Source organism: Pygoscelis adeliae, unplaced genomic scaffold, assembly GCF_000699105.1.
Source record: "Pygoscelis adeliae isolate BGI_AS28 unplaced genomic scaffold, ASM69910v1 Scaffold13, whole genome shotgun sequence".
Taxonomy (NCBI): Eukaryota; Metazoa; Chordata; class Aves; order Sphenisciformes; family Spheniscidae; genus Pygoscelis; species Pygoscelis adeliae.
In genome coordinates, this window is record NW_008824499.1 from 2,214,349 (window position 1) to 2,230,294 (window position 15,946).

General features: G+C 49.2%; 1 protein-coding gene across 1 annotated transcript in view; it reads right to left on the bottom strand.

The window, feature by feature from the left end:
* SMAD6 (SMAD family member 6) overlaps positions 1-15,946 on the bottom strand; it is a 49,200-nt gene that overhangs the window by 27,121 nt on the left and 6,133 nt on the right. Inside the window, exons 2-3 of the mRNA XM_009321522.1 lie at positions 13,912-13,968; positions 11,989-12,066 (exon numbers count right to left, since the gene is read on the bottom strand). Of these exons, the coding sequence (XP_009319797.1) occupies positions 11,989-12,066; positions 13,912-13,968 (135 nt within the window). The remainder of the gene's footprint in view (positions 1-11,988; positions 12,067-13,911; positions 13,969-15,946) is intronic.

Consider the following 15,946-nt stretch of genomic DNA (forward strand, 5'->3'; position numbering starts at 1 on the left):
GTGTTGGACCCTAAAGAAACCTGCAGCACTGAGCACAAGGCAAGGGCTACTCAGTGCAATTCCACAGTTCCCTTTTTGCAAAAAGTTGGGCTATGCCACGGCTTCTCTGGATCTTAAGAAGAATGGGAAAAAAAAATACGTATAGCTCATTTTCACATACAGCTCACTTTAAGGCTCAAAGAGCAACAAATACAGAAGCCCAGGAAGAGTTCAGGGCATAATAACTGTGTGTGCTACAGAGCTCAGGGGAAGATGCAACAGTGCTCCCAAAGGCATCGCTGGGGACCAGCGACACCAACGTCATTTATTCAGAAGTGAGGGAAAGCAGAGCCAGGGAGTCCCCAGTCACCACTGTCCGTGTTTGCCTTCCCTGCTGCCTGTGTGGGACGGGGCAGGCAGGGATGCTCCAAGATCCCAGAGCCTTTCCGCACAGGGAGATGAATCAACCACCTCATTCTTCCAAGTGGACAAACTTGCATTTTGCTGGCACAGGATCTCACAAACGGACTGTTGTCTGAGCGCAGCGCCAGGCGCTCACCCCCAGAATAGGCCATGCTTTATAACAGCCAGGAAAAAAAAAAGGAAAGAAAGGAAAGAAAAGCGAAGTGCTCTGGACAGCACATCCATCCCTCCGGGACGCTCTGGAGACAGGTGGAATAAACCGCAGCGTTATCATCACCCACCAACCAGACACCCAAGTGCTACACCTCTGTGCAGGTATCTATGGGGTTTTTTTGCAAACCTTTCAGTCAATGTTTTTTATCTTTATTAAATAGACAACAGTGGTTTGCATCACTATGTGTGAAAGCATAAAGCAGCTGGCATTTTTTTAAAAGTCTTTAACATTCTTTGGCTCCTCGAATGGAAAAATCTTAGCAAATGAGACCTTAATAAATGGAAAGAACTGAAAAATAGCCTTTCTGCTGGCGCATTTCACTCCTGCTAATGGAATACGTAGATAAAACCAACACAGTTGTGTCTCAAACCCTTCCGCCGTGCTGCTGCTGCTGCAGGAAATCCTGCCCAGGTATCCCTGGCGTGGTCCTCCTTGCATCAAAAGATGCCCCTGCAGCAGGATGAAGCCTCCAACTCCTCCTCTGGGCTCTAAAACACAGCCAATGCGAGGAAAGGGCAGCCTGAATCTCCTCAGCCACTAAAGAGCACTGAGGAGGAGGAACATCTCCAAACCCATAAAACCCGAACGCAGGCGGAGGAAGGGGAGGGCAGCAACCAGCACAGCTCTTCAAAGCCCAGGCAGGGAGATGGCCAACCTACAGTGGGTCCAGCTGAGCTTCGGTGTCCAGCTGGGAGAGCAAATGTAACACGAGGGCACTTGCATGAATTGCCATTCAGGGAGGGAAGGAGGGCTTTGGTCCAGGGTTTGCTCTGGGAACCGCACTTGGAGCAGGACGGGGAGGGCTGGGGGATGCTGCAGGGCAGGACCACACGGGCTCCACTGCAAGGGGCCCTTGTACCATCAGGAAAGGCCTCCGACTCCCCCAGGAACAGAAAACTGCTGCGAAGAAAAATACAAATTCTCTACTGACCCCTCTCTCTTGCACTGCTGGGAATTTCACTTTTTGGCAGGTTTTGTACATGGGCTTTTATAACCTGGAATGCAAAATGCCGAGTGCACAGAGAAGCATCGCAGCCCGTCTATTCTCAGCCAAAGTTTGCAGCCCCGTGGAGAGGTAGGAACAGGTTTTATTGTATACGGGAATTCAGGTCTGGTCATCAGAGCTAATTCTTAGGCATTAAAAAAAAAAAAAGAAAAAAAAAGTGTGTTTACCACCAGCTAAACAAGGAGTCCATATCATGGCTGGATCTCTGCACCACAGCATTTTAGGGTGGCTGGCTGGGCTGGCCTGGCTGTGATGGGGTGCTGCTGCTCTATGGGGGCACCTGAGAGCAGCTGGCTGCACCCCAATGTGGGGGCACGATGCACTAGAGCACCATGGCATCACCACTGCGAGACAGCGTTAGAAGGCAGCAGCACATGCCATGGGCACGACACTGGATGATGACGCTGGATGATGATGCTGGATGGATGCAGCTCAGCACCTGGCCACAGCTCAGCATCCCTCTGCCTCCACCCAAAATGAGACACAATCCTGAACGCCAATATGGGCTCAACCCCAGTGCCCGGTCCACTGGCAATGGGGGTGTTGAAACAACCACACGGCACTGCTGGGGAAGCAAACCACTGTCACTGGCACAAGCTGCCTGCCTGGAAACAGCTGAAAAAAGGCTGATGAAGAAGATGCTTGGGCAGGAATAAGGCTTTGGTTTTAATTGCATTTATATCCTCTGATGCTGCTGGTATTCTCCCATAACCAAAGCCAGGGATGACAAACCAAAGGGATGCTCAGCTTCTCACCAAAGGAAAAGCACCTCTGGGAAGGGGGCAGCAGGGCAGCAACATGCTCCGACGCTTCAACGCTGGAGACCACTTAATCCCTGCTCCAGCCCCAGGAGCTGCAAAGGTCATTAAAAGTCAGCCTTTAGCAACTCTGGAAGAGGTCAGCCAAGACAGGCATTTCCATGCAAAATGTTTTTGTTCTTACATAAAAAAACCCACCCAAACAACAAAACAAACAGGAATTCAACAGTTCTCAGCATCTGAAGCCTGGACCCCAGCACTGGCAGTGCATTGCACAACTCACCAACCTCCCCTCTCCGAGGGCTCAGTCCCTGTAGCAATGCTTTTTTCCAGGCTAACCACCCAGTTTCAGGGGGAATCAACCAAGGGAAAGGCATGAAACAGGAGGGAGAGCAAGTACAGCCCACTGCTGGGACAAGCACGATCCAAATCTGATGCCCCGTGAGCAAGGTGGGACCTTGACGAGCCAGCGTCCCTTCTCATCCTTGATCCCCGCTGCACTGGCTTTGCTTTGTACCGCTGAACCACTCGGTTTCCATGCAGGACAGGGAGGCAGCACGCTCCTCTCCTCCGTCCCAGAGTCTACGGCATGGCAGGACACATGGCAGCGCTTGGCAGGGCTGGGAATCACAGCAGCAGCGTGCCTAATCCCCTCCGATCCCAAGCACTTTGGAAGGACAAAGAGCTGAGTCTCCTTTGCCAGTAAATTGAACCTGCAGTTCCAGGGGCTCGAGGCACTTCAAAGCCTGCAGCAGCCCGGCCAGCAGCAGTAAAGGGATGTACTTTTCGGCTGTTGAGCAGCAAAGTAAAATCCACACAAATAAGCAGTGTTCCAGAAAACCAGGCTTAACCGTCAGCAGCTCCGAACGACAGGGGATGTTTTTCCTGAAGGTGGTTTTTTTTTCGTTCCCCCTCCTTTCCAGTTTGTCTTAGGGTATTTTTTTTTAATTTCTTACTAAAACACGTCTCAAGCTCCCACACCACACAGCCCTTTCGGGTCTGAGCATCCTCCAGAGGTAAAATGCTGAGTTAGGTATTGGAGTCCAGGAAAGGAGGTGCCTTTGATGAATAGCAAATCTACAGACTTCAATCGTTTCGGTGAGCGCCACAGATTTAATAAGTTATTTCCGTGGAAAACCTTAGTAACTCAGTTATGAATCAAGCCTATAAACACCTCTCACTCATCAAAGTGCCACAAAAAAAAAAAATCTATTACTGTAACTGTGAATACAAGCCTCTCTCTACAGGTCCCTAGAAGAAGCCAAAATTCCTCCTTCAAAACACTCGCCATTTTCAAAGGTCATAAATACACTATGTCCAGTATTCAGCAAATCCATTTAAAAAGCAAAACACAGATACAGAGAAAAAGTAAAGTTCAAACAAAGATGTACCGTCAGATATGCACTGTTTAAAAGACACAACCCGAGTTACATCAAAAGAACTTTTACTACCTAGAAAGCCATATCCAACTCCTAATAGGGTGCAAGAATGTAATGTTTTGGCTACAAAGATTAAACTAATTTACTTTTAAGTAACTTGCTTACTTCCTGATGTTTCTTTTTTTAAGTGTGATGCTTAGGTGCTTGGAGAAGTGAGGGATGTGATTATTCTGTGATTCAAGGCCAAACATCATAACTACTCAATGAACCATAGACAAAAACATATTTTATCTGGGTGTTGTACTTACTCCAAGAACTTCTAGGCTGAAAACATCCCGGCTAGCTGTGAAAAGCCATCCCAGTTCCAGGTAAAGGGAAGGAGAGAAAGGGCAACTCTCCTTCTCTGCAGAAACATACTGAGAAATTCAGTGTGTTCCCTACAACGAAATGGTGTTGGCAGATACTCCCCGAATACTGCCCGTGGTACATTCATTTTAGGGCATCCTGCCTGGCTCTAATGCAGCAAATTCTCCTTCAGAGCTGGGGAGCTGTGTGTACGCACACAAATGCAGAGGTATCAGCTGCAAAGCAGCTTTAATCCCTGCATTAGGCACGGGGCCAAATATTGATAAGACCAACTTTCTTCCACCCCTTGTGCAACAGGCAGTCTGTGTTATTCCAGACAAATAATCCTAAGGCTCTGGCAGCCAGTTTTGCTTTTTTCCCCCCTTCTCCTGGACTAGGGACAGCTCTAATAGTCCATATTTTCCTAAATGCTGTCTGTGTTGGAGGGTTAAAGCAGTAGTATCAGCCATCATAATAATCGAAGAGGACAGATGTTCTTGCACATGAACCAATGCAAGAAATGGATGGTGACAGGGGAGATTTTGGCTCGATTCACAGCTCTGCTACAACTGCACCAACTACCCTGGGAAAATCACTGACTCCCTGGCTCCAGCTACCCTGGGAAAATCACTGACTCCCTGGCTCCTCGCAGGGAAGAACACATGGGAAGAAGGGAATCCACCACCGTTTCATCAGTTCAGACGAAGAACATCACCAGAGCTGTCTCAACTAAAGATGCTCCTTGGGGCAGGCAGGTCCTTGGGACGCAGCAGCCCCGGTTGAACGCAGGATGCTGTGGGAGCTCCCTCCTGTCCTCCCCGCTCAGCACCATCAATGCGCTGGAGAACGGCATTGCTCTTGCAAAGCATTTGTACAATAACAGAGGAACATTTCTCCATCTCCCAGTCTAGAAGATACTGTCTTCCAGGAAGGAAGGCATTTTTGTAGGCTGGTGATGATGCTCTCTTGCTGCACAGGATGCAAAGCCTCAGAACGACCTTTATTTCCCTCCTTGGGAGACCTTCAGCACAAACCATCTCTTTTCCTATCTCCAGCAAATTCTCCAGTGGTCCCTCACCCTTCAGGAAATTAATTTCCCCTCCTCACGTTACTAACCTGGCTCAGCTCCGAATTAATTTCAAGACCAAAAGGCTTGTATTGCAAGCTCATAACCCGTAGGATATTTTTATGAACAGGTGTTGCTTGCTTTAGAAACCCTTCTACAGCTGCATGGCCACTGCCAAAATTTCATCCTCCTTCCGGAGGCCCATGCTCCAGACGGATGGGGTCACTGGCACCTCTCCTGCTCCTCCAGACGGGACGTTGGGTACAGGTGGCAACATGAAGGTATATCATCACCCAAGTGTGGTCATCCACCAGCTCTACAAGAGCAAGCTCCTGCAGAGCTCAATGCTACAGCTGTTGGGTTTGGTGGCCCAACATGAGTTGCCCTGCGGGGTAGGGTTTTAATGGAGAAACAACTGCGTGCAGGGAGTATCTTCCCCAGCCTTGATCTAAAGTGCTTTTTCTTCAATTGGTAAGTAAGGGTGTATCTGCTCAGTCTCAATGCTCTGGACAACATCTTCAGCTGCATATTAACAACCCAAGTGGAGTAGTCGCTGCTGGGTTACGTTGCTCGTGGATGAAGCACTGCCATCAACAGGCTTTGGATACAACGAGGAGCATACCTGGCTGCAGAATCAATGATTGCTTCCCTTTCCCTTCTGTTCCAAAGAAAAAAAAATGTTTGAACTCCAGGAGCTGCCACCTGAGCCACCCACTGTGGCAAGCACAAACATAATGCAAAAAAACCCGCAGCCCTCCTGTAAATCTACAGGCTCCAGTGGATTTATCATCAACTCAGAAAGACATTTGTTGTAGAATAAAACACACCTGCATCTCTCTGAAAGGGACAGGCGCTGAAAGCCCAGGGATGCCATCTCCGAGAGCTTCCTCACCTTCCCTTTCAGGGATTAATTCCGTGATTCACCCTGTGAGTTTGCAAAGTTGCCTTTGATGTCAACCCCAGGCAGGGCTAGAAGCTGCATGTGAACAAACCCAAAGCAAAGGTAGGTTATCGGTTTGGAGTTCTCCCAACCATTGGGAAGGATGCTGCTGCGCGGTCACGCTCTCCAATGGGTATTCCAACATTCACGGCCGTCCACGGCCACGTGGGGAAAACCTTCACACCGAGCAAAGAATTCCTCTCTGAAGCACACTGGAAAATAGATGCACTTTATTTCCCATTGGCAAACTAAAACTATGGAGGAAAAATGTTTAATATAAAAACATCTGACAAAGCACCTCCAGGATGTATTTTTTTGCATCAAAGAAGTAGCTCTTGGCAACAGGCTCATTCCTCCGACAAGAAAAGTTTTTAGCCAAACCCTGATTGTTATAGACTGCGCAGAGCAAGACACGCCAGCAAACTTAAAGCTAAATATGAAAGAAAAAGGAAACCAAAACCATTACTGGCCCAAATAAACATCTGTCTGTGATTAAACTGGATGCACAGATATGTTCTGCCTTTTTTTTTTTTTTTTAATGGATTTATAGGCAATAGGACAGGGGAAAGAAAGGACGAAAAGGCTCCATGGTGCTGCTGGGTCTGTCCCCTCCTGCAGCCCCCAGGCTGCTGGGTCAGACCCATCCTGCAGCCCCCAGCCCATGGTGCTACCAGCCTGAGCCAGCACCCACGCTCAGGGCTACAGTGGGAGCCCGGCACTGAGACACGCCAAAGCCAGAGGGTATCATCAGAACGTTGCAAAACCAACATTTCACCCGCCAAAGAAATTGCCACCCTATTAAGGAGAAAAATATCTTTTTTTTTCTTCTATTAACAGGTAATTTCACAATCTCTCCCCCAATCTGGAAAGGGCAATGTTTGCCCAGTTTCCACACATATCCCGCCTTACGTATTTATAGGCTTTTTTTTTTTCCTACTCCTAACACACAGGATCTTCATAAATTTCCTTGTTAGCATAAATCCTTGCAGTCTGTTATTTCTGGGGGGAGAAGAACAGAGACGTTCACTTTCTCCACTCAGTGGGTTTTAAAATATGCTTCCTTAAGTTCATCCTAAATATTGCTGGAAGCAAAAAAACCCCTCCGACTCTCACTTTGGAGCTGTGGCATTGCTTCAGCAGGGCTGAGTCATCAGCCGGGACGGACGGGCATGCTCCTGCCTTCCTCCTCCCTTCGGGGGTACAGGGACCCTGCTTCCCAAGTCCGACACCTCCAGTTCCAGCACCGCCCTGCAAGCAACTTCTCCACCTTCCCAGGCCTTGGAAAAAAAAACCCAAAATGATTTAAATAAGCCCCAGCCCATTCAGTCTCTCTTTGTTTCTCCTCTCTCTGTTAATTCACATTTATCCTCCACCAACTTTGGAGGGGCTAACACAGAGTAAGTCACTGGGCAGAGCTCGTCTGTACATGGAGCCCGTCATCTTCTAGGCTTCAGCAGAGCTGCTCGGAGCAGACTCACACGTGTGCTTCCATTTTCAGGTACAGCTCCCCACCGCTCCGCAGCGCAGAGAGGAATTAATCACTCCTCCAACAAACCACCAACTCACAATTTCTTCTTTCGGATGCACATTCCCAGCTACAAATGGGTTCACCAGAGCTGAAACTCTTGGAAGAGTTTTAGCACACAGGAAGTGAATTGATTTCAGTCGAAAAAAAAAAAATCATTTATTTTGGAAAAATCTAAAGCAGCATCTTCCCTGGTTCCTTGCTGCTGGTGCAACCCCTCTCGCCAGTCCCTGCTGTCCCCACTCTCCTCCTGCCCTTCTCCCATTCCCAGTTCTCACTTCTCCTCTGGTAGCACTTATTTCTCCTCTTCTCTCTGCTTGGGTGCATTACCAAGCACCAAGCCGCTCTCATTTCTCCTATCTGAATCCGCCCAGTGCTGAGCATCCCCTAACTCCAGGCACCAGCTTGGACGGTCCGTGGCAGGAGGACCAGGTGCAGGATGTGGTCCTCCAGCACATTGCAGAACTAAAGGGAGGTGGGTTGCACATGGACACCCGTGCTCGGCAAGGAGCCCTTTCTCTCTGGAAAATCCTGCCACACACAGGGCTGAGCCTCGCAGGCAACATCGGTTCACAAAGGCATTTCCATACGAACAATGAAACTTTCTGCGCAAACACTGGTATGACTCCCGATTAAGCGAGGAGTAACGAGCAGGCATGTAGGGACACATGAGACAGGCTCTAGTGATGAGTGGCTCATTTTGAGGAAAAATAGCTATCATAAGAGCTTGGCACTGACTGCTGCAGGCATAGTCGTTGTTAAGTATCTTCAGTGGGGACACCCAGCCGGCGTGGGACCACCGCACAGTGGCTGGGGACTTTGCTGTGAGGTGGCAGTGAGTTGCACCCATCACTACTTGTCTGCTCCTACAGCTAATGACCCATCCTTATTTATTACTGCTCCAAAGGAAACCGATGCCCCAACGTTTCTGCACTCTCTAGGTGGAGAAGCTGCTCCAGACCTGCAGCAGCCACGAGCGATGGTCACATCAGCGTGGAGTCCTACGGGAGACTCCCAAGCAGCAACACCACCTTTTACCCCCCTACCTCCTACCCCTCCCCTCCTGCACGGTCCTTAGGTCCTCCAGAATTTAATGCCACCACTAACGAGAACTCTGGTTGCTACTCGTAGGAATTCATGGGACTTTTTTAGCCGGAAAGACAGACTGACGCAGTGTGCTGTGCAAGGGGAGCGCTGAGGAGCAGGGCTATTTCTTGGACTTGTAAGAGAGGGTCCTTCACAGGGAAGGTGAGAGACAGCCCTGTGGGATTTAGGGGAAGGCAGGGAAACCCAAAGCCCGTGGCCCACAACATCTGCTCCAGCACGTCCCCACTGTACTGAACCAGTTCCCGCAGCAGCAGCGCAGCTCTCTACAAGCCTGGCAAGTCTAACGGGTACAGCAGCTTCTTGGCATGTGGTAGAGGAGCCAAGTCTGAGGGGAAGGGGAAAAAAAGAAAAATTACTACAAGTGTTCCACCAATTATGAGTCACGGGGCTGAGCTTTTGTTTCTGCCTTGCTGGATTTTGCCCTTTCCCTGGTATTCCCCCAGCTCCATCCAGGCGAGCCACGGGGACGCCAACACCGGCCAAGGCTCTGCCGGCACCCGGGGGACAGGCACAACCCTGGCCAGGGGAACCACCTGGGCTCAAAATACAACTCCCAAAACAGCAGGTTTTCTTCACCTCTGCTCCCCAGGCATACGTGGCTGCAGAAATAAATCTAATGCGGAAAAGATGGAGCCCCTCTTCGTACTCCCACAAGCCTGAATGTGACACTGCTTGAACTCAGAAGATGGAAACTTCAGGATCAAACACCTCCAAGTACCTTTTCCCACCAACTCAGATCTTCCCAAGCCATTGTACCTCACTGAGAAATCAGGAGCATCCCCAGTCTGAGGGAACTGCTGTGGCTGGACGCTGATCCTTGGACAGACAGCTTCATTTCATGACCCAAATGCTTTGAACCTCAGATGAAGAGGACCCTGGGGTATTATCCATCGATCTAGTTCATGACGCAGAAGGTCGCATCCACACAACTATTCACAACTTGTGCTTCCAGTTAGCATTGACTGTTACTCCGAATTTTATAGTGACCCTGCTGGTTCATTGAAGACTCTTTCCTATTTTTAAGAGCAGTATTATAGCCATGAAAAGGTCTACTTCAAAAAGAGGGTTTGTTGGGTTTTTTTAAGTTTATACATATGACAGAGATGATCTTTTTGACTTCAAGCTAAAACTTCCTGTTTAGAAGTTCATCAGGTAAACGAGTAACCGTAGAATGGTCCTCTTTGTTATCCAAAATTGAATTTTGTGGTTTTAGTAGGAAAAGCCTTTTTGATGATCAAAGCTGAAGCAATAAATAGTAGTGGCTTGATGCTAGATCCAAAATGTACTTATTTTTGGAATGGGAGTTAAACGCAGATTGAGCTCCTTCGGTACACACAAGAAAAGGCAGGGAAGACCCACATGCTTTGTGTATCATTTACACAGGCCTACATTTCAAGCAGACCTATTAAACAAGTTGAAATGGAGAATAAACAAACTGAAATATGGCAGATAGACTAGAGTCTAAGTGGTTTTTTTCCTTTTACTTCCCTGTGATGACAAGTATGGGTTAACTTCAGTGAAGCTCTTACCCTCTTTCAGCAATCGTGAGCACTGGGGAAAAATAAATCATACAGCCCCAGACTCTTATTAAAAGTTACACCATTGGAAGCTACACAAGGGGAGAGGAGGTATCCGATTTCAGTACAATCTCAGTCACATGTTATCATTATATTGTTCAAGTAAAAGTTAAAATCTCTTTTCTATTCCAGAAAATCCACCAGATGTCCCATAAAGGACTCAGCTGTGAGAGAAGCTAAACCATTACATCCTTAGGAACCCCGGTTTTCAAACTCGGCTGCTATAATTAATGGCAATTATCAAGTTACAATAAAAGCCACGGGCATGGGGAGCTTTTACAGACGTGTATCCAGCCTGAGGAATGTTTGTTAGGAATTGCAAACACATATTTATTATAGCACAACCCTGAACGATCCAACTCCTGGCTATCAATTGCTCCCCTGCTATGGACACTTGGCAGCACAACAAAAGCAAGGCGGGCCGATACACGGGATTCGGCACGCGGCAGCACCACGGCAAAACCGACTGCGGCAGGAGAACCTTAAAGGAGAAGGGAAAATCCCTGGAGGGAAACGCGCCACCATGCCATGCCACTGCGGTGCCGTGCTGTTAAAATGCTCTTTAAAGTGCTGCAGAGTCATGATGGGCTTAAACATCCGAAGGAAGCCGCAGGTCTCACCAAACCGGCCGTAAACTCTTGCAGACAGAGAACAAGAAGAGAAAAGCCGCAGCTAACGGAACAGTACCCCGAAGGTCCCCTCCACCACCATCAACTTACAGCATCCCCCAGAGAGAGCGGCAAACCCCATCCACGCGCTCAGCAATCCAGCAAGTCGGCACCAAGGTGCCCAAGTCCTACCCCACTGCAAAGCCCAGCCCAACTGCTGAAGGAGCTACTTGGGGCTTCACCAGGATGAAGGTTTGTCTGTCTTCATCTTAGCTCTCAGACCATTAACCAGGTCATTTCTTACATAGAAATTAAACCTGGTCTTACAGACAGGCCCCCCATGCAGTCAGCCCCCAGCCTGGGACAGGACACAACAGGGGAAGAACATGAAACGATCACCGCAGCCAGAGCCCAACGCCAAGCAAATGAAAGCCTCAACTCTCTACCCGCCTGCAGGTAAAACCACCCCAGGCCTTACAGAGCACCATTAAATGAATGAAAGGCTGCAGGGGTGGAGCAGAGCAAAACCCAGGACCTAATTAAGCAAAACTTTGTTCAGGAGCTTCAATGGCATCGTAGCTGGGAGCTCTGCTCATGAAAGCATGGTTTGCAGTGTAGGGCCACGACCCAACAGGTAACGCAAGCTGGATGGTCTCAGCAAGAACTACCACAAAGCAGCATCGTTTGAAATGGCATCACCATTCCTGCCATGAAAGTGGTGATGGCATACAGCCCAGCCCCACACCAGCCCACGACCCCGGGGCTCGAGCGAGACCTAGGCGACTTCCACGGGGGACATGTGCAGCTCCGTGGCCACCTCCCAGACGTCCCCACTTGTCCCAGCATGCTCATCGGACAAACAGCATCTTATATCAACCCACAGAACGCAGACATCTCTGAACAATCAACTCAAATAGCTGCTCTTTTTTTTCCTTCTTTTCACACCAAGAATATAAACCAACAGCAGCACCACAACCCCCATCTCCTCCTGCTGTCCCAACCCCAGCCACGAGTTCCCCGGCGCAGACCATGCATGCAGGAAGGTGCAAACATCTGCCAACCTGAGAAGTCTCCGGGCATGCCGTTGGGCGAGTTTGTAGCCTCTGTTTCAGTGTAAGACAACGTGGAATCTGATAGATCTGAAGGGGGGGGGGGGGGGGGGGGAGGAAAAAAAGAAGCATTTTTAGTCCTCCTGCATTTACAAACGCTACGTGAGCACCTGTGGCTCTTTCGCGTCCCATTACCAGCCCACCTCTCCCTGAGAGAAACTCTCCACCAGGCCAGAAAGCAGCGATTAACTTTGTACCTCTACCATGCAAATGCAAAGTTTGAATTGCTTCGACCACAAAAATAACTGCAGTTAAGTTGATCAAACAAGTAGGAACTTGGTGCTTACTGGATAAAGTTACATTAAGCCTCTAAACAATTCATAGTTACTATACTTAATTATCACCATTAAAATTCTTGAAGCTGTTTATTCTTGCTTCCTTCCTTCCTTCCTCTTTGCTGAAGCGAAGGAAACTTTGTTTTAACAAGTTAAGAGTCTTTGTTATTCTCTCTTGCTTACACCCCTCTAATTAAGTGCTCAACTGTTTGCTCACAGATTAACTATTATTTTTCCAATCAAACAAGCCAGTGAAGCAAATTTCAGTCCCTGACTGTTGTTTTAATAAAGTCACGTGTCACACACTATCATCTCTCCCTGCAGCACAAGCAGTTTCTAAAGGGAATTAACTTGGAAGGGGGAGCGTGAGGAGGGACAACTCCTTTTTTTTCCTCCATACCTAACAAAACAAAACAAAACAAAACAAAACAAACCCCATGACTGGCAAATTTTGCTCTGCAGGATGCTCTGATCACTGCCCCATGTCACAGAACGGCTGCAGGGATGAAGGAGCCGGTCCCTCCGACAGGCGTGCACGCGCCGGGTGCATGAGCAGCTGCGTTGCAGGCAGGTCGCAGGCAGCTCCCAGGCCCGGCAGGGCAGGGACCTTTGGCACCGGGCAGCTCCCGCCTTCCCCCAAGGCTGGGTGGGACAGGCAGGCACGCTGCCCCGCTCCTATCGCCCTGGCAAACCCTGCCTGTCTCCCTTGCCACCTCCCTGTCCCTGCCCGATGGGGAGCGAAAGCAGCTCGCCTCACCTTGGTCATTATCCCCTCTGTAAATCAGAGCCACTGACTATGCGACCAAGGCAGAAATCCCACACTCCCAACATGGCCACAGTTGCACCAACCCTGGCAAGAAACCCAAGAGGGACGTGGGATTCCTCCCTTCCCTCCCGCATCTTTGCTTCCCATTTACTTGAGCAAGAAGCGGGCACTGAGAAAGGACGGTCAGGATGCAGCAATGCCAATTCAAAACATCTCCAAGCCAAAGTGCACCACGCAGGACCAGGCTCCAAGGCTGTGCTGTGCCAGGCTCTCCAGCAGCCTTCGCTTCGCCTTCGCCCAGCCTACCCACCCAAGCTGCTTTCAGTAGCTTTTTTTTAAAAAGCTTTTATAATTCATCAGGAAAAGTGAAAGGCCATTCAGAAATTATACAGTGACGAGTTTCAAAGAGTTTATGTCTCATTTTAATAAGGAGAGGAAGAGTAATAGCCGGTTCCTCCAAGGCGCTGCGCAGCCAGGGCTTTATGGAAATGGCACCCAGGAGCTCCGACTCCCCTTCCACTCCGTCATCCCGCAGATTACACACGCAGACAAAACATGGCGTCTGGTAACCTTTCATTACGCCTTCATTAAAAATAGCGCTTCATATTATTTTGGAAAACATGCATGTGTCTACACAGTAATTTGGTATGATAAACTGACATCCCTTTACTTCTTAAAACCCGTCAGCTGATGCTTGCTCAGAAATAATGAGCAGCCATAAAATCCTGACTTGTTGGCTTTTGCCTGACACGCCATGTAGGGATGTCTTAGAACCAACACCAGGACTGCACCATGAAAGAGCTGCCGGGAGATCAAAGCAGAGAAAACACATACCCAGTGGCTTTTGCTCATCATTAGGAGACAGCCGAGAGTAGGGAGGTGGTGGAGATTCTGGAAAAACAAAACTTTATGTTAGTGCTGTGTTCGGTTTATCAATGAAACCCTCGCGCTTTCTCTTTCAGGGTAGGAACTCTTCCAAGGTTATAAACACCCAATGGAAGAAAACCCACTTGGAAACAACTCAAGACCGAGAGTCTTCCAAACCTTTCAAGAATGGGGGTTCCACCTTGACCTTTCAAAGTGGGCTTTACTACTGAAAATGCTGCAGTTCTCCCCTACACCCCGTCCTGTATCCCTGCCTCGGCACCCACAACCTGAAGCACACAAAATGGCACATTGCTCCCAAAGAATGATGCTTTCATCATCTGTGCTGGGAGACAACCCTCCAACCGTGGCTCGAACACACATGGACCTAACAAGAGCTCCCCGAACACATTACAAGGACTGAAAAAGGGTGTCGGGTGATGAAAAGACATTCCTCTCTTGGCACATGAAGCCTGACACCAGGGACCAGGCTGGCTTCAGTCAACAAAGCATCAAAGTAACTTTGGTCCATCCCTACAAATCCCATGGCACATGAGCGGCTCAGCAGCAGAGGCCTCCCGTGATCCTGCTCAGCCTCTCCTGCCCCACTCACCCTGACCTCCCTTCAGCAAAGCTCCCAAGCACACACTCGGCTTTAAGCAGCAGCACATCAGCGGTCATGCGCTTAAAGTTAAGCAAGTCCGCAGAAGTGCTTTGCTGAATCAGGTCATCTAACTGGCTCTTGCTGTCCTTCTGAGAGTCAAGACCGTGCAAAAGGCTGACGAAGGTCCTCCATCAACTTCATGCACTGATTACAGGGGTTTTTGTCCTTCTGAATTATGGCAGTGATGTGTTTCTTGAAGTATAACTTGCTAAAATTGAGGAGTGTGCAGCTGGCTGGGCTATCTCATGGCACCGACAATGAGCAGACACTGACTTCAGTGAGAAATTGTACTGAAAAGTCAACGGCATCACATTGACCCCAGACTACTGAAACAAGGGTGTGCTCCCGAGTTCCCACACGGATTCGAAAGCAAGGCACTCAGTCCAACAACTGCAGCTCAGCTTGGGTTAGTTCATTAGGAACAACCTCAGCATCCCCCGTGTGATGGCTCTGGGATGGCCTGTGGTCATTTACTGCTTCTGAGAAAAGGTTCCTTATCTCCCCTAACCGAGCAAGCTGTCCAGCAGCAAGATACTCTTCTCACAGGGCACTTAAGAGTCTCAAAATAAAAAATAATGGAGCCAATGCCCCAATCTGGATTTAACGGCCCGACCTGTGCCGCGCACAGGGGGCTGGTCCCACGCTAGCGCCAGACCTCCTGCCACAGGGGACTTCTTCGAAGCACTGTGGCGTTTTCACACTGCTCGGCTAACGTCACCCCACAGTAAGCTGGATGACAAACACGAACGTGCACCGAGAGCGGACGGTCTCTGCAGGGAGCCATGCAAACACTTGTGGAAAAGGGCATCAAGGCCTTTCCCGGGCTCCTGCCACCATCCCCCAGCACGCGGTCGGAGTGGGTGGGTCCCTGGCACAGTCACCCACTACCAAAATGATAAGGATCCTCTCGATAAAAGCTCTCCTCTCTACTGCTCCCTGCACAGGGCTTGCAGCCATACGCCGCTGGGAAAACAACTACCGCTGCAGGAAAGCAACCGGGAAGCTTTGCCCGTTTCTAAAATAAATGCACGGTTCCTACAAATGCACACCTACTCCAACTGAAGCAAAAAAGCTGCTTCCAGCCTCTAGCGATCTTCGGGGGAAGCACGCCCAGCACAGAACTTTCTTTCAAAGAAGCGATGCAAAGCGAGGCAGGATCCCGGATTGCAAAATAAATTAAAAAAATCAAAGCTCTTGCCAAGAGAGGGACGGTCAGCAGGAGGTTGGTGTCCTCCAGGATCCCTCTGCCCACAGTAAAAAAAGTAAGAAAAGCCCGAGAAATTCATGAGCTCCGGCTCCCCCCGCTTCCACGCGGGTTCGGCGTTCCCTCGTGGCCAGGGC